This window comes from Copadichromis virginalis, linkage group LG12 (assembly GCF_057382275.1).
Source record: "Copadichromis virginalis isolate Kocher_CV1m ecotype Utaka linkage group LG12, C_Virginalis_male_GT1.1, whole genome shotgun sequence".
Classification (NCBI taxonomy): Eukaryota; Metazoa; Chordata; class Actinopteri; order Cichliformes; family Cichlidae; genus Copadichromis; species Copadichromis virginalis.
This window is the reverse complement of record NC_140629.1, coordinates 21163012-21189506: the sequence shown is the minus strand read 5'-3', so window position 1 is coordinate 21189506 and position 26495 is coordinate 21163012. Positions and strand designations below refer to the sequence as shown.

Genomic DNA, 26495 nt, shown 5'->3' with positions numbered 1-26495 from the left:
TAGTCGAGTGTCTTAAGGAATGAAACAACATGTGATGAAGTCCATGGACTGTAGAAGTAAACCTACAAAAGCTATTTATTTATTTCAAATTCAAAACAATCATGTTTCAATAAACCTGAAAAAGCACAACGCATTTGGAATATTTTATTATGGCACACAAAACATGTAACCACATTTACAGGGTATCAGAAAGGATTTTTTTTGTATTTGGTATATAACAGTATATCAGTATAAAGTGCCCAAAACAATGGTTATGGTTTTGAAGAAGACTCATGGACTATTAAGTCCTGTTTTCTACTGTTTATCATGGCTGTGGTTTATAAAGTGAAATTTACAGACAATCATTAGGTTCTACAGAACATCGTCATGGTTACGGCGCATTTAGTGCATTTTTAAAAGAAGAAAAAGAACCAGCTGAGCAGGTTAATTTATTATTTATGCAAATGTCACGTGCAGAGGGCTGTGCTACCCTGATAGTGATAATAAAAGAGTCTTACAAAAGGTAAATTACTCTAACACACACAGTTTCTAACTCAATAGTCTTGACATTATGTTGGTTGATATGCAAATTTATCTTACTTATAATACTGATATTTCCCAACAAATATATATTTTTATATAAAATAAATACATTTGAAACATCTTTTAATACATCTTGTACTTGAAATGAAATTCTTATGAATTTTACAACAAAATTCTTTTGCCGTGTGCATAATATTCATTAACATTTTAGAGCGTAAGAATTGAAACAGGATCACAATATGTTGCAAAACTCTGTGCTATTTTAAAAAAGAAGTGCATGCAGTGCAAACAGAAAGGGTGACTTACAAAACTTCAGTACAAAGAAGGAGATAAGAAAAATCTGACTCGTGGATAACGCCAAAGTTACAACTGCCCGAAGACTGTAGTCTGAATCCGAAGCAACTATATTTTAGGACAGACGATGCATTGCTGGGCCAAATGCAAAGAAGCAACAACGTGGTAAAGAGGAAATGGTACAAAACTGAGGGAGAGTGGGTGAATGTGACCTTTCCATTAGTTTACACAATCTTAAAACATAGAATACCAACCCACACTTAGAGTGCATACAAAAAGACACCTGCATTTCCAAACATCATCATGGTTCCTTCATACAGATACATGTGTTAGACACAAACATTACTTACATTAACAGCAGTATGTTTGTGAAGTAACAGGAGTGACACCAACATTACCAAAACGCTGCACAAATGTATGGGAAAGCAGCTTTGGGTTTCAAGTGTCTCTGATGTGGGCAGAGAGAATAGAGCTGCCAGAAAAACATAACAGACAAAACATAAACTTTCATTTTCCTGTTTATAAAGCAAAAATCCTATTAAGTCAAACAAAACAACTCTACATGTGTGATTGCAGACTGTGCACAGAGTTGGGAAATCTATAAATTTTTTTACAGACTATAGATAAATATAAAAGAATATGTGCCATTTTGATTTTATGAATGAAATCGTAAATATGTTTTTGTTGAAAGTGCCACCTGAAAATGAGTTCTAGTTCGACATGCGACGACAAACAAGTACAAAGGTATTGTGTGGGTTTTCTGGTAGTTGTAAGCACAATATTTCAGTAACTAAGCAACTTGAAGTAAAAGAAGAGTAAAGTAAAGAATGATTAAAAATAGTGCAACCAGAAGCACGACGGTGCTTCCTGTAGTGGCAAGAAGCAGCTGCCATCCTAAATTAAGGTTAAACAAAAAAGAAGAACCTAGATCACCTGACTGGAGTCAAACTGTCACTACTGAAGGGTTTGGATAGATTCTGGCAGGCATGTATCATCCCGACAGTAAGGCATTCTGGAAAAATAATGTACAAACTCTGGCTCTATCATTTGTCCTTCATTTTCCTAAAATCAGGCAAACATTTCTTCATTTATACAACTTTCCTACTGTTGTGGCTGTTCGATAGCCACACCTAGGTTGTCGTAAATCTCCTTCAGCAGCAGTAGAGCTGTATCCTCCGATTCCCTAACAAGCAGAAAGACAAACCTTTTATTTGAAGTAAAAATATTTAAATCATTTCCATCAACCCTGCACAGATACGAAAAACTCACCAGTAACACAGATGAGACTGGATGGCAAACAGGTACTCGTTGAAGCTCTCAATGGGTTTCTCCTGAAGCACATAGTCGATGCGTCGACCTCCATTTAACATCCCCATTTTAATCTCACGATGCTCTCTTTCTTCCACTGACTCTGAGGACTCTGCCTCATCAAACCCTCCTGAAGGGATAGAAATCATTTCAAACAAGGCTGCACGCACCGAAACCATGACAACACCCAACGGAGGCTCTTTGCTTTTACTTACCCTCTGTGGTAAAATAATTAACAGATAACTAAGTGAGAGCAAAGAGGGAAGCATGTGCTGTTTGCAGTGAGCAACACAAAACTAAATTTACAGAGTAATAAAAGTTAAATGCAAACTGTGCAGCTAAATCCACTTCTGCAAACACTATTAACAATACTCTGAGAAGTCTACTCCAAACATCAATCAGTATATACTACCATCATAGATCCTGTCAGATGGGGTTGGGACGCTACCCCATGGCATTAGTTAATATACATTTTAGGCTTAAAAAAGCAAAACAAACAAAACGTGTTTTACGGGTTTATATTAGTGAAGGAGGTTTGTCAATACTTGTCTACTATGACATTTTAGTTCATTTTATGTAGTATCAGGTACGTGTATAGTTATAGGCAAATCATGAGTAAATGTCAGTAAGTTGGGGTAGTTTTGACTGATGTGCTTGTTAGCTTGCAATGAATCCCTCGAGGCTCCCCTAAAAACCCCAATGCACTTCTGATGAACCTGCTGCTGTTGGCTGTTAGCGTCTCAATCTATCTTTGCATGTACTGGCTTGTAATCCTGACATTAAAACATAAAAACTCTCAAATAACATTCCATTAGAATAAGGTTGTAAATGAATACCTGTGAGCCCTGAGATAAAAAACAAAAAAACGGTATCCTGTCACTTAATTGCAGGACGTGCACCCACATGTAGCTACTGCACGAGGTCTACAGATGAATATCATATTCCAGCTAATTTCTCATGTAATTAAAAAAAGAAAGAAAAGAAAACTTGACTGCTTTAAAACTGCTAGTGCTGCTCGTTCAGTCCACTGCTTTAGTTACACCGGCTTATGATACTGAGGATCCACCAGCCAGAACTAAAAGGAAAAGCGGGAGGCAGAAGCCTAACGGAGCCTGAGTCAGTAATGAGCTACAGGAAAAAATACATCATATTCCCTCTTTGTATATGAGCAAATGTAAATGCCGATGTAAACCTCTGCAACTGAGCAGCAAAGTAGAAATAATTAATTCTGCCTCTTTTGTATGAATACTGGAAACATGTTAGTTTTCTAGGTCAAGATGAGTAATGATGTATTCATAGGCTTAGAGCTTTCTAAGAGAGGACTAAAAGGTCATTAAACCAATGTTACAGCAGCTATAAATTACAATGAGTTAATTACTTGTTTTATTAATCAACCCCACGCAAATGACTATGCTAGCTTACCTCGAAAGTAATGCCTATGAATGGCACTAGACCACGCCAGTATTTTAGTCCAAAAATTAGCCCCTTTGTCTTCCCTCTTAGTAGAAGCAGTGACTGCCGCTGAGGCTGAGGTTCATAGTAAAGTAGTAAAGGGTGAGGGAAGCAGAAGAAAACACCAGATAGAGCAGAACAGAGGAGGGCAACATGCAGAGAGGGGTGAGAGGAGTACGAGGAGACTGAGTTAGACACACGTGTGCACATTCGCTCCCACACGCAAACACACACAACACACACAACACACACAAATAAAGCAAATGAACATGCGTTATTTACCCTGCGTCTCCTCAAGGGTTTTCTCTGTTGTAGTTTTTCCTCCTTCCCCCGGAGGCAGTGCAGCAACCGGCAGTCTGGCAAAGGACTGCCACGCAGTCCGTAATGATCCCAGAACATTGTTCTTCAAATCCATGCTCATTCGGGTCAAGCTGTCCTTTAGTTCTACAAAACAAAGAGAAACGGAAATGAGTTCCTACAATAGTACAGCTTATTTCAGTACAGAGAAATAATCATACCCAGGTGCATCCTCTTGCGGCCTTTATGGTGAGGGATTAGCATGGGCTCCAGGTCCACCTCGGAAACAATCATGGGCTCTATCCGATAGGCAACAGGATCATACTAAACACAGATAAAAGACATAAAAGATGACCTCTTTCATCATGTGAGTAGAGAAAGAGTCCAGCAGGTGCTTGTCTATATACCAACTATTTCTTTGGCAAATCTTTTAATCTTGAATTCAACAACTAAATAAAGAAGTAGTAAAGAGCAAAGAAGCTGTCTACTTTAATCCAATTACCTTAATCTAATGCTGTTAACATTTTTCATTTCCTCTTTTTTTCCCCAACTCATACTGGCAGGTGAGGTTTCTTTAAGAGATGAGTGCAGAATCAGAGTGGGCATTTGAGTTAAGTAAGGAGTTACTCACTGGGTGGTAGATGTTGTAAAAGCTCTTGCAGGTGGGGAAGGTGTAGTTTGGATCGATGCGTTTAAGCCCACGTACAGTCAGAAACATACCAATTGGAGAACCGAATGCAAAAAACGTCTGAGGGTGGAATTCAAGCTGCGGGTAATCAATGGATACCTGTGGAAAAATGGTGGGGTTAGCTTGTTACAGTGAGTTATAATTTAAACAGATTCTGTTGTAGGACACACACACACACACACACACACGATAGAAATTTCTCCCTTGGTTAGCTGTGCCATCTGAAAATATTACAACATCCAGGAAGTACACCAGCAGGTGAGGAGGACACCAGGGAGATGGCCACTCATGCAGGACTGACTCATGAGTGTGAGGACAGACAGACAATGGCACTGGGATGTACCTTTCAATGGGACAAACACGGTACCCTAATAATGGCACAATATGACAAAAGTTCTCTTATCATTGATCTGCTGTAGTTTAGCTCCCTTGAGAGCCCCCTGTTCTGACTGAAGTATATATGAACAGAAACTCCAGACACAGTTAGGTCAAAGACAGCAAAGGACAAAGCCGAAGAGTATGTGGACACCATGTGAGACACACCTGTCCCTTGGCTATGCCTCCATTGGTCTGTCCAGGTAAGCGGGCGGAGGGGAGGAGAGAAGCAGGAAGGTGATGCATCAAAGCTTCACCCCCCGAGCAAAAATAACAATGGTGTATTTGTCTGCATGTGTTGTACCTGTCCAATGCCCACATCGAAGTACTCATAGTCCACAGCACTAGTGACAGACTGCGGCCTGTGCAAGTGGAACTGCTGAGGTGGTAATCCTGAAGACTCATTGCCATCCTGAGTACTTGTCACTTCAGGCTGAAGTTGTGGCCCTTGTGCCTGACACACTGCTCCCATCCTGCAGTCCTGTTATGAATAAGAAATATAAAACATTATCAGCAGGTTTTCCAAACATGGCTTAAACTATGTTAAACCAAAAAAAGGAAAGTAAATTAGCAAATTCATGTAAATCACTAAAATTCACCAATATTCTCCAATTGCATTTCATTCAAGTACAAATTCTTAAATAAAAAAATAAATAAAAAAAGGAGGAAGAAAATCCACATAATTGAAATGAGCCAGACCTCTGGAAGCCATTTCCTTCTGACATAATTCAGGATCTTCTTTCTAGGTCCAAGAGGAATTCCCAAATCTTTAAGATCACTGTCACGGCAAAGAGCCTAAAAAAGAAGATTAATTGGTTTTCTAAGTAGGATCAAATGACTCAGTGGGTGTTATTATGTGAACAGTATACAACATGTAATCCATAGATAGAACCTTCAGTTCTCTCAGTGTGTATATTCATTATGTGTTACCAGAGATTCGAGATCCAGGTTTTCGTTCTGCAACACATCCAGATATTGCTGTAGGCCCAGTCTGTTCAGAGTCTGCTCCAGTGTGTTGCAGTTCAGATGACAGGGCTCACCAGAGATCTTACGTAGAAGAGGAAATAGAACTGAAAAAGCCATGAAGAAATATACAATCTTTCCTAATCAGTAAAGTTTCATTATTCTTTGCTGGGAATGTCATGTTGTACCCCTTGTCTAGCTTGTGATTCATCCCTCTGATTGGTTAGCAGATCAAACAGGATCAGTGAACCTGCAGAAGTAGAGGCAAAGCAGAAAAGTTAAAACTCTGCATTTTAGGTCCCACTTCTTTGTGATTGCGAGAGTTTCTGCGTTTGCACATCTCTAACCCAGGCTATGGCCTACTACTGAAACTGTCCCGCTGAACTCTGGGTGTCTCTGCTTAAAGAGTACATGTAGCCTGTTGAACTCCGAGGCCACTGTGTCCACTATGGTCTGGCAGTAAGTGGGGCTGTTATAGAAAAACAAGTCCAGCAGAGTGTCATTGGTGAAATGTCTCAGCCTGCTGATGCTGGGGAGAGTGATCCTCTGGATGTCCCTGGGAAGTGGGGAAGACAAGAGAAATCAGAAAACAAGAAAAGCGTCTAACAGGGTCATGAGCTGGACTGCAACAGAGAAATCCTGTTTTGTTGATGTCCAATTTCTGTTCATACTTACTCATCAACACCAGTGGCATCTCCATGTAGAGCACTGTGCCAGTTGACTGGGAGGAACTCTACTCGGCCCACCTGACCTTCCTGCTGAGCACGCTTATAATGAGAGGCCAGGAGGGATAGGGAAACACTCCTGAAGTCATTCACTGGAAAGATATTAAAAGAGGTCATAAACACACATGGGAACATTTATATATACATATAAACAAAGAAACTTACCACACTGTATGATGGATCGGAAACGTAAGTCGCACGCAGGGCCAATGCCGTGCACCATGAAGACAACATGGTCCACCTTTTCTGGTTCACCTGCAAACACACGTACAAATATGATGAGCCTAAAGCGCTGACTGTGTGGGATACTTTCTGAAACTGGTGACGAGTAGCTTTCACCACATTATCATACATACCATCAGGTATTTCTACAGAGATGTTGTCTACTCCCCTTTTGACAGTTCTTGGCCGGGTATGTTCTGAGGGGGAGGACACCCAGTCATCCTGCAATCCTATTGGCTGATACTGCATTATCAACTGAGAAGAAAAACAGTGGGTAGAGACTTATATGGGTGACAAATAAGTTTAATTATATCTTTTTTTTTTTAAAGATAAACAAAAAACAATGCTGATACAATAATACATAAAGTAAGAGAAGTTGTGACATTAATAATAGTGACCCAAAACAATAGTTTGGTGAAGTACAACAATGAGTAATATATGAACAAATGTCATCCATGTCATTTGATTCCAGTTACAAAAATGTGGCAATTGTCCGTGTCATCTACTTTTAAACAAATTAGAATCAACCCCAACAAGTTCCAGTGGCCTCTCCCATTCCTGCTGTAAAAGTAAAGTCCTTCCATAAATAAAGTGTCCAAGTTTTTCTTTTATTCACATCTCTGATACCTGTGATTTCCACATGGAAAAGGGAGCAGTGTGTGAATCAAGGATCTCATCTCTGACCCACATCACCATTATAGCTTTCCTTGCTAACATGAAAAAAGGCTGGATTGCATCTTTCTTTTGTTTCCAAACCTTCCAAACCAGACAGATCTGCTGAAACTTGTTGACCTTTTGCTGCATTAACACTTGAACATAGTGGTGCCCGGCACATTTGATTGCAATGCAACCTGGTGTTAACGAGGCTTACATTTGAAACTGGGACAGTCTGGAGTGGTTCCTGTTGTGTACTTACAACAGATGAACGGACATGTGCAGATGTGTGGTAAAATATTATACTGTAACTTTTTATGCCTGCTGCAAACTGCCATGAAAGTTTACCCAGGCTCAAAGTTAACTCCTCAGAACAGCATCTGGATATCTAAAAAAAAAAAAAAAAATCTATCTAACAGTTCTGAGTCATCTGAGCTTAGACTCAAAGTTTTTGATCTCTAAATATCTGTATAAGATTTGATGTATTAAACTGAACTGTCAGTGAATCAAATGTTTTAAGTCTTCCATTCTCAAAAAGATTAACAGCACCTGCTCTTTGCCAAAATGTAAAATTTGATAAGTTTCCTGTGATAACAGCTCTGGGTTATCAGCCAGTGTTGTTATAAGATAAAAGAGGGAGAGTGCTATTAAATAATTTTGTGAGTGCTCTCCAAGCTCACATCACATTAGTCATAAGAAGATTGTTTTTGGCAATGGGTGGCTTTTTTAAAATTTTACCCAGCAGGTTCACAGTAGAGAAAATCTCTAATATTTTATTATCTAAATAAGGTCTGTTTCCTGGTTGTTTTTTTAATATAATAAATGTAATTTGCTTTCATTTTGTTTCTAATTCAGTGAAATAAAAAACATTTTAAGTATGCAAATAGTTCTTTGGGTGCCAGTCTCATGAACAGAATCACTCTTTGATATTTTAACAGCAGGCTTTACCTTCGGATTGTGTAAGATGACAGTCTCTCCAGTGGGAAAATCCAATTTCTTCTTCCATTCATCTGAAGTCACTGATTTCCTATAGGCTTCCTGCAAAATATTTATATATTAAAAGTGTTACTTAAGACCAAAGTTGAGAAGACTATAAAGTTAGAAAGTAGTCAGCTATAGAGAAGGAAGGAGTGCTGGTGAAAGGTCATTATTTGTGTCTGACTACCTCCAGATCCTTGCTGAAATCCTCAGGATAAGGCATGAATCTGGTGTCTTTATCTCCTTTGTAAAACCAGGTGCACCTGCGGACCTCAGAGGGAGCTTGCTCCCAATACACAGCGTAACGCTTCCTTTCCTTGACATGTACATCATACCGTTGCCCTTCCACAGCTACCACCTTATCCTCCTCGCCCTCGTCGCTGACTGCGAGGTAAAAACATACAAACGCAGATATAAATAAAGAAAGCACTCTGGTGCTTTGATTTAATTACAGCGTATGCTATTTTTACAGGACTAAAGAAGTTACTTTACAAGTTAAATTTGATCACACGTTTTACTTTGCAGCAATTACTGGTCACTCATCAGTGACTTCATCAGCATCACCAAGTGAACAATAAGTTTATTCTTCTGAAATAATTTAATCATGTACCTGCTGTTAGAAACACCGTCCGTCTTTAGTTTAATGGACACTCATACTCTTTTATTTGTCAACTTAACCTTTATTGACAACATTTTGTACAACACCATTCATATTTTCATTGCGGTTGTCACACACAAGATCAATATTAATAATAATAATAAAACTACATGCTTCCCCCTAAACGTAGATTTAGACTCTTTCTTTGGTGTTTAAATATTGTAAAATTATCTACTGATAAGTACATCTTTCTGAACCCTTGAGGAGTATGTTATTTGTTCAAAGAGTCATACTTTTAAAATGACATTCTTATACCGCTGTTTTATTATTGCGTTCGTTTTCCTTTGGATGGGGATGTTCAAAACGTTAGTGTGTCAGTGGGAGTTAAGAACACTAAGACACACCCAAACCAACCCTGAAACTGAACTTCGGTTGGTTAAATTGTTAATAGCAGGGAGCATGTCCTAACAGAACAGTCAAATGGCCTACTGGGCATTTAGCCAGTGATAGCAACACTGTTTTGAAAGTTTATCTTTCCATCAGTTGTTCCAGGAAAACGCCAACTTTTGTAATAATGACACAGGGATTATGCAGTTTTTCCTGGATACAATAAAATCAGGTCTTACTTCCTGGCATTTTCCTTAAAGGAAAATCACAAGTTTTAATAAAAAAAATTTTTTTTAACCAGCTTTTCAAATGGGATTTTGTTTGTTTGTTCCCAGTATAGAATCCATTTTTATGACCTTTGTTAAGCAAACTGACAAACACATGTTCGTACCCTCCAACCACACCCTACTGTCAACAAAGGCCCAGAAAAATGCTTGCTGATATAACCCCAGACTATCCATTTGTAATAATTTAAGTACACAGTATCTTTTATAACGTACAAGTAAAATACATTCTTACTGTTGGTGAAGGCATTCTCTAGTTTGTCAGAGTCTTCTCTGCTGAAAGGAAGCCAGGAGGTGTTGTCATCAGCACGTCGACAGAAGAACCAGTGAGGCTGCACTTCTTGGTAAGGAGCATGAGCTGACTCCATGTCAAGCATCTCGAAAGAGGATGCTGAAGAAGGAGAAGCTTCGTCCACCACAGGTGAAGCCTGAAGAAAAATTATGGCGACATGATCAAAATCTGACATCAGTATTTCTTCCTGTGCTTACTGTCTTTGGAACAGTGCACTGTTCAACTCAGCAATTATTAGAACCAGTAAATTCAAAAGTCCGAACCAGGCTGTGCCTTTCTGTAAAATCCTATGAAGCAAGCCCAAACCATGAGACAGAACAAGGGGTGTCAGGAAAGACAGGATTAGGCCTTGTCTTTGTAAAAAGCACAAAGCCCTACTTTATGCTTTTCTTTACAAGCTGCCTCTTGTCTGTTCTTCTTTCCACAACTGATAAAACTATAGCTTGTAAACAATCTACTTCCACTGAAAATCCAGTGTTAACACACAATGCTGCCAGTAATAATTTTGGCAATTCATTGTGTCAAACAGTGCCTGACACAACACCCGCCCACATTACTGACAGCAGCCAAATCAGTCTGCATTAAGCATCTGGACAGATTTATAATGACTGAGAATAAAGTGGAATGTGACCGAAGAACCTTCCCTAGGAATTAAATCTTGCTGTTATCTTGCAAGTAAAATTTCTCCCTGAGACTTTGTTAGACTTTTTTATCTGTTTTGATTTTATATACTGTTGTTTGTTTGTTTGTTTGTTAATTAGTTAGTTAGTTTATTTGCTTGTTTTAATCAATTTTAAATCATGCTTTTTATTTGTTCTTGTTTCTAATGTCTCTGTAAAGCACTTTAAATCACCTTGTTGTTGAATTGTGCTATACAAATAAACTTGCCTTGCCTTGCCTTGCCTTAGGCACACAGCTAACTGTACCACATATTTAATGACATGTCATGCAGGGGGAAAAAGCAACAAACCATCAGGAATGTAAATGATAAAACTCCAAAGTCACAGGCAGAGATATTCTGACAGTAGCCCAGATGATCACACCAGGATTGTTGTCACTTTTGCATTACCTGCTTTACTTAAAACTTTACAATGAGTCAAACCACAAAAAACAAACACTATTTAATGTCCATCTATTACTACTACACACTACCAGAGTGGCTCTCAAACTGCAGATTGGTGAAGTTAAAGCCTCAGTCAGACAGGCCTAGAGACTGGCCGGTGACTGGCTGGGAACCCAAAATCTTAATTTAGATTAATATGGCTTTTATATTGTGATGCATGCTTAATAAGGAAGTCCCAGAAAGGCAAAGAAGTCACCCCCACTGAAAACACTGCATCCAGATAAACATAATCACCTTCTGGGATATGAAGTTTAAAAATTACTCCCATTATCCTGCTGTCCTTTATTAAGTGGCTCTACGGAGTAGTGGTTTACACAATTGGCTAACAAGGGAAAGATCCCTGGTTCCTTTCTGGGGGGAGACAGATATCCATTGGGGGTTGCATCAGAAAGAAGATCAAGCATAAAAATCTCCAAATCTGACTGCTCAAGCCTATCCTTCATGCCTTTGGGTTTTTGTTTTTTGCTAATATGTCATTTATGTCTCCAAAAGTTGATTCCGTTCATCTGGCCGTAGTGTTTTGTGGGAGAAACGTTTCGTCACTTGGATGATTGAGCATGCATCAAGATGTCATTTATGCTACATTTCATTTCATTTATAGTCCCTTCTGTCACTTTTTTATGTCTGGTGAAACAGGTTAGGACTAAATTCATATTAGGGTTAGTGTTGCTGCATCCAGCAACATTTATCCCCCCCATGGTTATGCATGTACCCTCACCTGATCCTCAGGTGTGCTCCCCGTGGCCACTGTCTTAGTGGGGTTGTCGAGCAGGTCTTGGGAGTTATCGCTTGGGGCAGCCCGAAAGAGACCCCCCTCTTCACCTTCACTGACTGACATGAGCTCGATGATCAACTCTTACATGAAGCGGGCAGAAGGCCACACAGTCACAGGACATGTAACAACAGAGTTCTGCATGGATGACACAGACAGTCAGTGGCATCCCATACATAACCTGTTACAACGTGTAAAAACAAAAAATACAAAACGAGTGAAAGTGTTGCAGCAGATTGTGGCACAGGGAGAATCACAGGTGGTGAGAAAAGAAGAGCCAGCTAAGCTCCAAGGATAAACTGACAGCTGTCTCCTTAGCTGCTGGTCAGCAACGGTGAACAGAATGGAAATACAAAAAGCTAAAAGTTCACTCACACAACGGCTGTATGATAAGTTGTGATGACGTACGTGGCAGGGAAACGCTGTACATTATCTTGACTAAAACAATGTTCATGGTTAACTGCCACGTTGTAAGCCTTGTATTTTAAAGGATGCAAAAACACAATCGCCGAGGCCAAGAGTTGTAGCGCTGGTTGAGGTTTATGCTAACTGAGTTACAATGGCTGGACGGGACGCTATTATTACAGTTCTTTTTGTTTCCAAACAGTGTTATTAGACATCACAGCATTAGTAACAGACAGCTGTTAAGTTAAACTCACCGACAACTTCACAAAGACCTAATGCAGAGGATTTAAATTGTTTGTTTATTCTATCTTGTCGTGGCTAGCTCGGTTAGCCGAGGACAGCCTCCTGAAACGATGCTAGATTGCAGTGACCTCGGAAATATGAACATTACTGAGTGAGCATTCACGACTGACTACAATGTAGGTCAAAACCACAGACTCGGGATAACTACATCAATTTGGATGTTTCTCCGATGCCTGTACTACAAAGTGTGATCATTAGAAGGCGAAGTGCTTAACCATAGCGTCTAGTGTTAGTATTATAAAATAAAACAAACGCATCGTTATCATTAAAGTATTTTTATATATTTCTTATAGGTTATTATAAGAGCAGTTACATTAAAACCCAAGGAATAGTATCACAAAACATGAACTAAAGAGCTGCATTTTCGTAATCAAAATGAAATCTACAAGGGGCTCCTGAAGGTAAAGTTACGTTTACGTCCCTAACGTGGTACGGGGTGTTTCACTGTGCTGAAAACGAGGTGTACCCTACTCTGACACTTGTGCATTCATCCAGTTATATACAAAAACGTAAACGTGACGAGTGTCAAAAAGCCATCATCCACCATAACCTGGGATATTTCGATCCTGTGGGGATATCTTATAATATGGCAGAAGTGACAAGCAGCTGACTTTTGTCCAGATGCATGCTTAACTTCCCTGACTTTCAGCTGAGAGATGTTTTATAACTCCACCACCGAGCACACTGTAGATGACTAAAACATAGTTTTATGAGATTGTAGCAGCCGAACCCAGAAGTCTTAATGCGTGTTTGGACTGAAATCTGCACAGGTATGCGTAAAATGTGACTGTAGTAGGTGTACACTTTTCAAAAGAGATGAGTAACCAAGTCACACACGGGCGCACCCATTTGTGGAAGCGTAGCTTTCTCACGGTTGTATTTTCTGCAGACTCTGAGTAAACTTGTCACAAATGAAGAAGCCCAGAAGCTGCACCCAGCAGCACTCACTTGGCGTTAGATTACAGAACACTGCCTCATCATTCCCTTTTGTTAACATCTGGACATGTGTGGACCAATGCGCTGAGCGAGCTTCCACATAATGCAATATAAAACACTTAGATTCAAAAGCCGTTTTTGTTGGACTGGTGTCAAAGCAGTCTTTAATTCACACTTCTACTCCAGGGCTTCTGGAGGGAGGAGTGAACAAAGACACACCCAGTCCAACAAGCGTGTGAGACAGCCGGAGTAATGAGCCTGTGTGGAGCAATAAGAGGAGGGTGTGGCTTTTTACACAGGGAGAGCAGATAAGCTAAGTTTGCTTTGTAGACAGGGCAGGAGTTGCAGTCCTGAGCAGGCATTTTACCTTCAGTCAGTAGGACTGTGCGTTTCCACTTGTCTTCGCTCGGTCTTTTTTCCGTGAGTTTTTAAACAAGACTGCGTGGTAGCAGCTTCCACCACAGAAGAAGTAAAACACAAGAAGACAGCTCCAGGAAAAACTTCAGTAGGCAGCCATGAAGGACAAAGTGAGGAGAGGAGGAGGAAGAAATCAAGCCAAGGCTGGTAAGAACTAGTCTGTGGGATATGTTTTACGTGTGCGCTCTTCTCTCTTTGGCACTTTCTTCCTTTTTGTGCTTGTGCGAGGGGTGTCTCCTGTAGCAGGAGAATGTGTGGAGGGTGAGACATTCCAGCACTGTACTGCTCCTCTGAACATGGCCGGTGCTTTTACCAACTTCCTGACCACTTGAAGCATCTCCTGCTGTGTATTTTGCGCATTTGAGTGCCACACACGCATACACACGTGCTGTGATGCAGCTAAAATCAATAGGAATATGTGCACAGATGTGTAAGGGGCCTTACAATATCCCCTTACAACCTTTTTAAGAAGTGAAACTCTACACACTTTCTTGATTTTTGTCCAAAACAGTTGCCACACTCTTGTGAGGACCTCCTAACGTGTTGCCACTCCCCTCATACATAACATGCTGATTGAGTTAAGGTAGAATATGCGCTAGCCTGTCACCAATTAAATTGCCCCGAGAGCGTTTTTCTTTCAAAAAATGTCATTAATCTTTGAACTGTGATTGACAGTTTAGGTAATTTCAAAGTACAGAGGAATGCTCTGACAATTACCGTTTTGCATGGTTACCATGAACGCGCTGTAGCATATACATTTCTTTGCTTCCTAGCTCGATTATAGTGCAAGCCAACTTCAGGAATCAATGCCAACATAGACTCTGTACGAGCTCCAAAAGAGAAGCGGAGGAGAGGAGGGACATTCTGACGACCAATCACAAACTGCTATTGTTTTGGGTGCTTTCCAGTTGCAAAGTAGTCCCAGATTGACAGCAAGAGTTGTGGCTGTGCTGCAGAGTGAATGAATGACAGTAGCCAGAGATAAGCTCAAAGTTATTATTGGCCTCTGCAATGTGCATGTTATGTTTTAGTAGCCATTGTGTGAATGCATCATTGCAAGCAAGCCTGATCCATCACCTAGGTTTTAGTTTTGTGTCACAGTTTGCTGCTTTTATCTACATAGCAGCATTGGGTGTTGGCTGTCCTTTCACTCTGAGATGGCATGTAGGCCAGTATGCAAATGCAACAGGTTTAGCCATACTTCCATTAGTGGAACACGCCAAGTCCTGTTCTCCCTGCAAGTGTGTGTAAAAAAAAAAAAAAAAAAAAAAAAAGCTAGACACTCCCCATGTTTCTTTCTCTCTCCCCCCCCCTTCCCCTCTTACTTGTATAAATTCACACTCTCCTTCAGGCACTCTGTTACATACCAAACTTTCCATCCTAGCTCATACTCATTTTAGAGGAAATTAGTGGGAAGAACGTGATAAATAATTATTACTATTCCTTTGTTGTTTGACTCTGTTTTAAAAGTGGCAACTAAGCAAGAGTATTGCGAATGTTGCCCAGATGGAGTCCCTGCCTCATCACGGTAGGTAAAATGCAAAAGAAAGGCAATGATTTGCAAGTAGTACAGCAAGAACGTGTCAAATGTTACAGCTGAGAAGCTGTAATCTTTTCCTTTTTAGTATATACTTCGAGCAAACAATTTCATAAAAGTCGGGCTCCTTTCCCACCGTGCTGCATGTGTCCGCTTCTTCTTAACAGCCCTGCAAGTGTTTGGGAACTGAGGGGACCATCTGCTGCTGAAAGGGGTGTTTTTTTTTTTTTTTTTTTTTTGTTTTTTTTTTGTTTTTTTTTTTTTCCATTCTTGCTGCTCAACAGTTCAGGGCCGCCTTTGTCATATTTTTCTTTTAATCATGTGCCAGATGTTTCAGTGGGTGGCAGGTTCAGACTGCAGGCTTTTTCTGACATGCTGCTCAAATGGGTACAGAAATATTGTTTGTCTCGCTGAAGGAAGCAAGGCCTTCCCTGAAAAAGGGAATAAAATACTTCAACATAAATGGTGCCTTCACAGATGTGTAAATCACCCAAACTTGATGCTACTTTTTGCTGTCCTTCAAAATGTTTGCAATCAGATATGATGATTAGCAGGTGTTTCACTCTGTTTTATGGGCATGTCAACAGAATCTCAGCTGTTCTGGAAACTGACATGTTCTGCTCCTTTTGCAGAACTTTGTTTATCCTGTTGAATCTGTTCCTCTGATTTCTCCTTCAAACAGATGCAAACAGCGTGACTGTTGGAAGCGATGCTGTCGGTATTCGCCTAGATGACGTCACATCGTTTTCTGTAAAGATCCAGGGAGCAGGAGTAGAGCCCTTTGAGCTGCAGGTACTGACTCACTGTCTGTTCCTATTTTCCTTGTTTTGTTTGTCTTTTTAAAAGCGGTGATGGCTATTCTTGTAGGGTCTTTGCCTTACAATATAAAGCACCTTGAGGTAATAATTGCTGTGATTTGGCACTATATATAGAAATAATATTGAAATTAAAATTTAGCTGGAACTATGTATTTATGGTTTATCATTTTTATCCTTTGTTATATTTGCCACTGTGGATAATTCTGTATGTCTGAAATTCTCCTCACAAGTAGATATTTGAGTGTTCGCAGATTGGATTTAACTGGTGTGTGTTTAAAAAAAAAATCCATCTCTGTAGGTCCATGGTTTTTGGCTTGTTCAAGATGCAGTAATGACTCTGCTTTCGAGGAATGAGGTGTTCCCGCGCTCCAACCTCTCACTCACACTGGCCGGGGCAACTCTGGATCCCCTTGCTCAACTGCAAAACGTCAAGGGTCTTAAAGCAGGTGCCATCCTTCGCCTTGTGGAAGGTATCATGTTTCTGTTTTTAATAAGCTGTCTTTGGCTACCACTCAATAAGAAATTCACCAATATGTAAGAATCGTTAAGTAAATTACTGCCTGTTTTATTCTTTTGGTAATTCAACCCATTTACACATTAGTAACATTTTAATTCTACAGCACTTTTTTTTTTTTTTTTTTTTTGAGTTCTTAGCAGACCTCGAGGTTGGAGGGAGAGCATTCCAGAGCATAATTATGTTCATAGCTTGTTAATTTTAACAATAATCCTATCCATATTTTCACCACACTCTCACCCTTTCTCATCCACAGACACCTAAGTTTATCTTGGCTCAGTGTAAACACCTGACTCACTTTTTCTGAGTCATCACACAAAGGTTTATAGATGCAGAGATTTAGTTGTAGTCTTTGCAACCATAAGTGCAAACTCAAGTATTTCACTCTCACCCTCTAGCTGCTGAAACAATGTACCCTCGAGCACATTCCCTATGCATCTTCTTTGTCGAACTCTGTACGGCTTGTTCTTTGAAAACAGGGCTGACCACTTTCAGGTGGTTATCAGATCTTTGTCGTATTGCTCAGAGTTTTTTAATTGGTCGATCTAAATTTTCTGTTAACCAGCGCACGTCTTTTCAGAGCCTTACACTTTCCGCTCAGCCAGAGTGCATCTGGCTCGTGTGCTTGAGCTGCTGAGAGCATCTGGACCTCAGGATGCACTGAGAGAAGGACGCTCACCTAGCATACTGGAGGCACTGACACATACACAAATACCAGGTAAACACACACCCTGTGCATTTAGACAAATTGTAACACGTACACCAAAAATGGACTCTAACTCAGTCGAATCTCCCCCCAAATGTAGAAGCTAGCTTACAAAATGGAAAGAGCCTTAAGCGCTCTCTAAGCCACACAAAAACTGAATCAACCAGCCAGGATGGAGCGCCGCCTGACTACCTCCTCCCCGGTTCCTCGGAAAGACCGCTCATGGCCCTTCTCCCACATAGCTCCCAACCAGAGGTGCACAAATAAATGGAATCTTTTTATTTGTTTCACCTAAACACACTCACTAACTCTGCATCACTTTATCCTCATCAGGCCCCCAGTTACCTGAAAGACCTGTCTCTCAGCTGCTGGAACCCTCCTCCAGGACACAGGAAGTTGCAGGGGGACTTCCTGTACATCACTGCAGTTACAATGGAGGGGCGGCGCTGTGACATCACATCCTGTCCAAAAGGTTTTTTTCTAAATAGGTAAAGAAATTCATTTTATTTAATTAAACTGCTTTCTGTGGCGGTGAGGAAAAGCAACAGCAGGCTAATAATACACAACCCACAATCCTTATACTCGTGTTGTACTTTGGTTTATTGTGGCCTTTGACACAAGCAGTGATGAATATTTCATTGTTATTAGTTCTGAACACTGACAGGAAAGACTTGATAGTTATAAAGAACCTCTACTGGGAACAAAGTTCAATGACATTGGAGAATTTATCAAAATCTGAAGGTTTACAGCAAGGGTCTGCTGTCACCTGACCTAATTTTCTCTGTACTGTGAGTGCATTATCATAAGATTGATGGAATGACAGGCAATGTGGTTAGTGGGTACCTTTATTAATAACCTGAGGTATGCAGATGACGAGAATATCGCACACAGAATTAAGTTTTAAGAGAAGACAAAAGCTCACTATGTAAGAATGACAGGCAAGCAAAATTGTGTGGACACATTATAAGAAGAGGACTGGAATATGGTACCTTGGCCTGCATTTAGGAAGAATCTGAGAAAATGTACCTCTTTTGTTTTTAGAGAGTTGGGTGGCAGCAACAGGACTCAAAATGTGTGTCAGCGCCATGTTTCCCACTCTGTAGCATCCTCTAAACTCTGGAAACTGAGGAGGCCAGCTGCTGGACATTTGTGAGAGGAGTGTTGTCCCATTCTAGCTGCTCAACAGTCCTGGGTCACCTTTGTATATTTTAATTTCATGATGCTCCAAATCTTTCAAGTTTTCAGTTGGTGAAAGAGCTCGACTGCTGCACGTCAGCACCTGAACTCTGTAACTATGAAGGCATGTTGTTGTAGCCGATGCTATAAGTCTCTTTTGATGAGTAGATCTTGAGATATTCAAAGTCTTCACAATTTTTATGTTGAGGAACATTATTCTGAAACTTTCCAGTTTGTAGATGCAGGTTTTTTTTTTTTGGTTTTTTTTTCCCCACACTAGTGAAACTCGAGCCAACTTTATTTACACTCTCTTTATACCCAATCATGTTGCTGACCTGTAGCTAACCTAACTGGCTACAAAATGTTCCTCCAGCTATTTCATTCTAGCATCACTTTGTTTTGGGGTTGTTGTTTTTTTTCTTTGGTCCCGACTCTTTCAGAATTGGATATGTACCTACTTGCATACTTTCTGGGCCAATGCACACAAAGAAAGAAAATGAAAGGACTGCATCCAAGTTGGTTTAATCATATTCTCTCTCTGACATCTTTTGCAGGTCCACAGAGGATGTGTTTGATCCTCGTCCTGCGCAGTCTTCTCCAGTTTGTCACTGTTTAACCGACTTGCTTTGTCATATTAGTCCTGCTGTCAAACAAACTTTTACCACACTCAAAAACAGGTAACGACATTGTTCTTTATAAAGTGAGTACTGCAGCACTGAATATGCATCCCTTCCAGCCTTTCGATTGCCAAAAGAAATGTTCAGTAATGCTTTGAAAATAACCAACTGAATCGTATTTGGAGTAAAGCAGCTTTTTCCTCTTTTTAGGCCCCTGCAACCACCAGTAGAGGTGATCACTACACCCTACCATACGCTCAGTTGGCTTGGTCCTCCATGCGCTACACGCACTCACAAAAACACCTTCACCAGACTGGGAGTAGATGATCAGGCAGAAACACAGGTTGTTTATAGCAGAAGACAGTTGTTTTCTGATGGTTGCTGGCAGCAGTTTGCTGTTGGCAGTGATCCTAATTACGCATGCCTTTGTTTATACGCAGCCTCCAGACTGGAACGAGGAGCTACAAGCAGCCAGAGATCTTCCTCAAGGAAGTCTGGAGGAGAGGCTGCAGAGAGACAAAGCAGTACTTCAGGTAAATATAGAAGCTCTCATTTAGCTTGATGTAATGGATTGTATTTGTCGGGGGTTTTTTTTGTTTTTTTTTTTTTGGGGGGGGGGGTTCATATACTCTTCATTCATTCGTTCCTTTTTGCTCAGGTGAACAGTGCATTTGTGAGTACTGTTATGCAAGGGGCCGAGACTGTGGTAGACGGTTTTGTTGAGCCAGTTAATGGAAACCCAGGGGACCCAGCTTTCCTGTGGGGTGGCCTTTTCATGAGCCAGGGGACAGCAAGTGCAGTGTTTGGTGGCGAAAGGGGTCGCAGGTAAGTGCAAACTCCCTAAAAATGACAAGACGACCTGATGCCCTTTGCTGCTTATGGGATGTACGTATATGATCCATCCCATGTTGTGTATGATAAAATGACTCTTGCATTGTAGTTGTGCTTTTATATTGGCACTGATTATTTTTATCCTCCTCCTTGTATTTGCAGGGCTGCTCAGAGGCTGGAGCTTAACGGTGTGCAGGCTTACAGTGACTTGGAGGGTCTGCAGGGGCTGCACACTATACCCACAGCCATTGTTGACTACAGAGGGGTTCGCCTGTCTGCCCAGGGTCTGGCCCCTGGCTTGGAGGGCTCTGAGCAGGACCAGGGAACTGCTCCTGCTTCAAGGTACACTCCCTGAAGCTGTTTAAGAATGTTTAGTGGTATTAAATTTTCACAGATTTTAATGCTACCTGTCTCACTCGACCTTCAGAGGTTTGCTGTATGGTGTAAATGCAGGACCACAAGAGTCTCCCCATCGTAGACGGCTACTAGAACTGTTGGCTCATGCAGCCAAGTCCCTTTCGCTGCAGAGACACGTTGTCCTGGCACCCAATGGTCACCAGGTGCCCCTGTTCACCTCGGTGGATGCGCAGGGACTGTTGGGAGCTGATGGGAGGTTCTACTTATTAGATGTTTTTAGAAGTTTCCCAGCTGATGCCAACTTCTGTCCAGAGGCACAGACTGAAAGCTGCACGGTGACTGGAGAAGAAGAGGGTAATGAGAATAAGAATGACTGTATAAAAGAAGGTTGGCCAGAGGATTATCATGCAAATACTGACCTTCCAAGGAGTTTTCCTCATGGCCTCTGCAGACTGAGACCAGAACTGATGCAGGCTTTCAGTCAACACAAGTGAGTAGTAAATCAGAAGATTTATTTTAAACTTTTAAGTTTTCACGAAGTTTAAGTTTCTCTTTTGTTTTTAAGACATTGCCAGTTCACTCAGCGTGTCAGAGAGTTGTTGGATGAAAATGGAGGATTTGAAGAATGTGCCACATCTGGTAAGAAGTGTTAGTAGTTCTTACTGAATGGACACTGAAATCATGGCTGTACTTCAGCACATTTTAAGTCAAGTTGTCATTTATTTCTTTTTCGCAGGTGACTCTCGAGCCACTGCTGCCGTCCGAGCTGCGTGTAAAGACGTGGGCTCAGTTAGTGACATCCTCTTTGAGATGCGCTTTAATCCAAATGTATTTTCTCCAGGTATGCAGACTAACTACACAAGTATGCTATAGCAGAGCTCTTATTAGAACTCATCATGACACACTGCTTGTACAAATTTTAGGGGTAGCATTTCCTCCGGGGGAAAGCACATCAACAAAGCTGCAGGAACGGTTACTGAGGGAAGCGGCAGCTTTCATCATCACACACCAGATACCAGCTTTTGTAAGTCCAACCAGAGTTAATGTGCTCCAAATGGTGTCTTTTGAAAACAAACCTGTTCACTAGATGCCTGTTTGTGTCTGCAGTTGGAGGGTTGTTTGCACAACAGTGAGGCTCCAATGGACGGAGCTACTCTAAAAAATGCTCTACATCAGAGAGGCATCAACCTCCGGTACCTGGGCCATGTGGTCAAGGTTATTGCCCAGTCAGAACACAAGGAGCACCTGAGGCATATAATGGTTCGTTTAACTTTAAAAACAAAGCCTAATTCGGTCTTTATGGTGATGCTGCTTTCTTACATGCTCCTTCCTGTTTTCACCAGAGAACGGCCGTAGCTGAAATTTTTATTCGTTCAACAAGAAGGGTGTTCAACAGTTTCCTCCAGGTACTTTTTTTTTTTTTTTTTTTTTTTTTTTTTTTTTAAATGTTCCTTGATGAGAACTCAAATTAATCACCCATGTTTTCACACCTTGGGTTTTAAAAAGGCAGCAGGTGTGGTTTCCAAGGAATGAACTAAAGCCTCCATTCATGTCTCTGTAGGGCGTGGATGTGTCGAGTCTCTCCGCAGCTGTCAGTCACTTCCTTAGCTGCCTGTTGGTTCCCCACTTCCTGCCCACCTCTGTAGGAGAGGATACTAAGAAGAAGTCAAGACGGCGTGGCCGAGGGGCCGGGGCCTCTGAAAGCACACCCTGGAGCACACTCACGGGAGCCGAGCTGTGGAACCTGGTCTGCCAGGATGCTGCTGAAACCTATGTCTTTGATAGCCTGGGGTGAGGGCATGGCCTTTGTTCTCCACATGCATTTATTATCTAATAGTAGAGAATCAATTTGAGAACAACCTGTGTTTTTTGTGGAACAGCTCTGGGCCAAACTACCTGGTGGAGCACTATGGCCTGCAGAAGCTCTCCTTGCTGAGAGAGTTCTGTTTAAAGACTGGTGTACAGGTAACAGACATTTGGAAATATGAATGCAGTTTTAAATTTGTCAGTCCAAGGAGAGGATATGGATATTAATATGTACATTTAAGTTGCAAAATTAGCTTTTAAAAATCAAATTCTGTATATTAAAAGGGAAAGGCACTTTTTTAATCCTGTATCCACACTAGTTGAGACTGAGAGACTACTCCTTTGACAACCAAAACAAAGCTCCTATTGGTCCAGAGGACATCATCAACATGATCCCTGTTGTCAAGCACATTCACATGCCAACTGTGGATGCCTCTAAAGTATATCAAGCTGCACAGCTCTCCATTCAGAAGGGTAAGTCCAACAGCTGCAGACTATTGTCTCTATTTTCTTCCCCGCAGTGTGAATTTACTGAAAAATAAGCTGTGTGTTATGATTGCAGGTCTGCTGGCTCAGGCCCATGAGCAGTTAAAAGAAGCAGTTTACCTGTATGGTAGAGCGTGTGACGATCTGCACCCTGAGGCTGGTTATTGCCACACCTTGCTGGCCAAGGTGGCGTACCTCCAGGGGAAAACTGCTGAGGTATGCTGACTGATCAACGGTTTCTGTTAGCCACAAACATTAACACATAATAGAGGTGAAAATAATAGGACGGCTTTACTGGATCTTTGAAAAACAATTTATGCCACGTTTGAGAGAACACTGCAGCATTAGTTAGAGCAGATGTACAAATTATTGGGCCACACATTTTAAATCTTTGAATTCAGGTGTGTAAACCAAATGCCTCCTCATGCTGTCTGCCTTAACAAACGTCAGTGAAAGATTGGCTCATTCTAAAGAGCTTCCTGAATTTGAGCATGGTTCTGTAGTGGGAAGCCACTGCTGCACAAGTCAGTCTGTGGAATTTCTTCCCTCCTAAATATTCCACCATAAACTGTAAGTGGCATTATTGCAAAGTGGAAGCATTTAGGAACCACAGCAACTCGGCCACAGTGTGTCAGACCACAAAGTTAGAGCAGGGTCACAAAGGCTCTGACGCTCCAATCGGCCTCTATAAAACATTAACATCTGCACAAACTGCATCAGGAGTTTCATGACACGGGTTTCTATGACTGAGCAGCTGCTGTATGTGTAAGGTGAAGGTGTACCTGTATTTTTGTTTGTCTCATCTGCATTGCATTACTCTCTTGGTTGATTGATGCAGACATGTATGCACTGCTCCCTCCCTAAACTGTTCCTTTTAATATAGATGAAACTATTTCTCATCTGACTTTCTTTCTCCTTAAGGCCCGCAGTGTCCAGCTGAAGGCAGTTGTCATCAGTGAGAGGGTGCTCGGCTTTGATCATCCAAACACGATTCAGCAATACGTGAGTACAGCTACACATTTGTATATTAGAGAATGTACTTTATCCAGTCATCGCAAAGTCACAGTTGCCATTGTTTTTGTATGTAGGCCCTCTTAGGTGTGTATGTGTATGCTGGAGGGGAGACCACCCTGGCACAGAAGTGTTTCCTCAGAGCTCGTCTGTTAATGCTTACAGTGCACGGAGAAGACCATCCATACACCGCAACACTGGATGTAGGTTTGATCGACTTGAGTCTGGAATGCTCAGAAGAAAAGCTTTTGACAATATAATGAAAAGTGACATGACTATATGAAAGTGCTAACATTTTCTTCTTGTAGAACTGCCTTGGGCTGGTGCTAGCAGAAGATCAGACAGGCCAGTTCCTAAAGAATGCTGTGAGACTTAACACTTCCTTCTTTGGCCCCACATGTCTACAGACTGCTCTAAAGTAAGATAATATTTTGAATAAAAAGTCAGTGAGATGTCTATTGTCTCTCCCCAAAACATGACCACTTTTCTCCCTGATTCTTGTCTGTGCAGTCAGCACTTGTTGGCCCAGTGGATGTGCACTAAGGGTGACTACAGAAATGCTATGACACATGAGAAAGAGGCCTTGACTGCCTTTACCTCTCTGGTCAGTAAAAGTTTGAGAGAGGAAGTAAAGTGGGTGACTGACTGTATTTGCATAGACTTAAATTTTTTTTTTTTTTTTTTCCCTGCCCCCCTCTTTAGTTTGGAGAAGATCACCCACAAACACGCTGCAGCAAAGACTTCCTGTCCACCATAACCAAGCAAGCGGTAAAAGTTGAACGCACTCTCAGACAGGCAGGAGCTGAGTGCACAGAAGCAACTGTGGAGGTAGGTGCCTGAAAGCATATGCAACTCTCTTTCAAAGGAAAAAGTAAAGCATGCTAAACCCCATTGTTCTCCATTTCCCGCAGTGTCTCAGTCCAACACCCGACATTATTCTGGAGCAGATGGTTCTAGTTACGGGGATCAGGAATATTACACAGAGGTAAATATTCATAGTGGGATGGCATACCCAGTGTTACAGCAATATGACAATGCACGTCTCAAGCCTGGACCCAAAAATGGACTTTAGAAATGGTGTTTTTAAATTCTAGTTGGATTGTATGTGGCTTATTTCAGTATTAGCATTTCTTATGTATAAACCCACTTATGACACGACTGTTTTCACAGTAATAGGTTCCAGGAGTATAAGCAGAAACATCTTGAGCTAAAGGCTGCAGTGGTGAAAGAGCTGGGACTAAAACTACCTAATGTCGCCTCAGTGGCTGTGACTGGAGGAGGGAAATGTTCAGACCGAGAAAAGGGATGTGGGAAGGAACCAGAGGGTGGGGGAAACCCAGCAGAGGATACAAGCAAGTGCCAGCAGGACCAACAAGTAGAAGGATCTCTGGAGAGCACTGGGAAAGTTTCAGCTAATTGTCATGTGACTGAGCAAAACCAGCAAAAGGAGAAAACCAGTGCAGAAGGTGACAAAGCAGCCTCTGATGAGGTCAAAACGGTAAATGATGAGATGGAGTCGAGCTCAGGCGAAATGAATGGAAGGATGGACGTCCCTGCAAGCCCATCAGCCCTGAGAAGTGACGTGAGCTGGGCAGATGTTGTTTCAAAGTCCAGAGGCAAAGCTACAGCCGTAAATAGAGAAGGAGATGGCAGCACTGCCAATGGACCAGCTGAAGAATGATCACGAAGCCAACAAACAGTTGTAATAGTTTTCCAAAGTCATTGCTGTAAGATTAAAAAAAACCTCTTCCAGTATTTCCTGATGAAATTTGATCCAATGAACAAGAAGGACAGAATGACTATTACTTTATCCTGAAGATTTTACCTTAGTACTGACTCGGAGAGGGTTTAACCTTGTTTGTTTTTTGTTTTTTCAATAATAAAATTTTTACCTTGGTGTATTTAAAAAGTGTGCCTTCAGGTTTGTTTCTTAATGCACTTACATGACATGACTTTATATCATGTGAATGTTAAAACTCTAAACTCATCTGTAACTCAGGATGCATCTGTTCCAACGAACCAACCAAATTTAAAGTTCTATTTGTACACATGTGAGCTGAAGCACTGGAAGTTAGACTGTAAAATAAAAAGGGTTAGCTTTTATAAAATCTTACTACTCTATATAAAACTGAATCTGATTGGTCCAAACATAAGAAATTCAACTTATTGTCTTTATATACTTAAATTACCAATGTGACTGTTCAACCCTATGAGAATTTCTATTAATGTGATTATAAATAAAATCTGTGGAGTTGATAAAAGTTGAATTTTTGTAACATGCTAATGTGTTTGCTTGGTGGGGTGTGGAAATCAGTTTATGATTTGCGCTTTATGACATGTTATTTTGCTCGAAGCAGCCATCAGAAGATGGGCACTGTGGTGTTTAAATAATGCCTAGTTTGCACTAAAGAGCCAAAGTGTCAAGAAAATCTCCCAAACAACACTACGAGCCTGAATTATAGATATAAGGCAGAACGGATCCATGCAAATCATTGCCTCAGTTTCCTGTTCTTAGCTGACAAGTGACAGCCGGTGTGGTCTTCTGCTGCTGAATCTCACCTGCTTCAACATTGTGTGTTCAGATATGCTCTTTTGCATACTTTGGTTGTATCATGGCTAATTCAGGACCAGACACACAAAA

The 26495-nt window shown here is 41.1% G+C and overlaps 2 protein-coding genes across 5 annotated transcripts; one reads left to right on the top strand and one right to left on the bottom strand.

Moving 5' to 3' along the window:
- Window positions 1–128: 128 nt before the first annotated feature.
- On the bottom strand, window positions 129–12709 carry ddhd2 (DDHD domain containing 2). 3 transcript variants are annotated; one of them, XM_085475294.1, is made up of 20 exons: window positions 12594–12709; window positions 11881–12072; window positions 9983–10175; window positions 8666–8862; window positions 8449–8538; window positions 6981–7101; window positions 6790–6879; window positions 6575–6716; window positions 6247–6455; window positions 6088–6149; window positions 5867–5983; window positions 5636–5731; window positions 5241–5417; window positions 5105–5131; window positions 4505–4660; window positions 4095–4197; window positions 3859–4020; window positions 3547–3651; window positions 2086–2254; window positions 129–1999 (listed from the first exon to the last, which is right to left on the bottom strand). In XM_085475294.1, the coding sequence occupies exons 2-20, from the start codon at window positions 11998–12000 to the stop codon at window positions 1918–1920; spliced, it is 2418 nt and encodes an 805-aa protein (XP_085331420.1). In that variant the 5' UTR covers window positions 12001–12072; window positions 12594–12709; the 3' UTR covers window positions 129–1917. The 3 variants fall into 3 exon arrangements, with proteins under 3 accessions (XP_085331420.1, XP_085331422.1, XP_085331421.1); XM_085475296.1 differs by lacking the exon at window positions 3547–3651; XM_085475295.1 differs by lacking the exon at window positions 5105–5131.
- A 1152-nt stretch (window positions 12710–13861) lies between these two features.
- LOC146696932 (clustered mitochondria protein homolog) lies at window positions 13862–26134 on the top strand. Of its 2 annotated transcripts, XM_085475292.1 has the most exons (28): window positions 13862–14142; window positions 16215–16324; window positions 16649–16820; window positions 17445–17582; window positions 17671–17825; window positions 17904–18058; window positions 19301–19423; window positions 19574–19706; window positions 19804–19896; window positions 20022–20188; window positions 20357–20536; window positions 20622–21041; window positions 21117–21190; window positions 21288–21392; window positions 21475–21575; window positions 21659–21811; window positions 21895–21957; window positions 22113–22342; window positions 22432–22516; window positions 22678–22831; window positions 22920–23059; window positions 23765–23845; window positions 23932–24057; window positions 24163–24272; window positions 24365–24458; window positions 24557–24682; window positions 24766–24839; window positions 25025–26134. In XM_085475292.1, exons 1-28 carry the CDS (start codon window positions 14094–14096, stop codon window positions 25533–25535), a joined length of 4122 nt encoding a protein of 1373 aa, XP_085331418.1. In that variant the 5' UTR covers window positions 13862–14093; the 3' UTR covers window positions 25536–26134. The 2 variants fall into 2 exon arrangements, with proteins under 2 accessions (XP_085331418.1, XP_085331419.1); XM_085475293.1 differs by lacking the exon at window positions 13862–14142 and having other exon boundaries at window positions 16276–16324; window positions 16674–16820.
- Window positions 26135–26495: the final 361 nt, after the last annotated feature.

Excerpts from the sequence above, each read along its gene's own strand:
- LOC146696932 (XM_085475292.1), top strand. The coding sequence starts at position 14,094 with ATGAAGGACAAAGTGAGGAGAGGAGGAGGAAGAAATCAAGCCAAGGCT. Across the intron at positions 17,826-17,903 it reads CACATAGCTCCCAACCAGAG|GCCCCCAGTTACCTGAAAGA; the intron begins GTGCACAAATAA and ends TATCCTCATCAG. Across the intron at positions 19,424-19,573 it reads TTTACCACACTCAAAAACAG|GCCCCTGCAACCACCAGTAG; the intron begins GTAACGACATTG and ends TCCTCTTTTTAG.
- ddhd2 (XM_085475294.1), bottom strand. The coding sequence starts at position 12,000 with ATGTCAGTCAGTGAAGGTGAAGAGGGGGGTCTCTTTCGGGCTGCCCCA. Across the intron at positions 5,132-5,240 it reads TCGATGTGGGCATTGGACAG|ACCAATGGAGGCATAGCCAA; the intron begins GTACAACACATG and ends TTACCTGGACAG. Across the intron at positions 2,000-2,085 it reads CAGTCTCATCTGTGTTACTG|GGAATCGGAGGATACAGCTC; the intron begins GTGAGTTTTTCG and ends TCTGCTTGTTAG.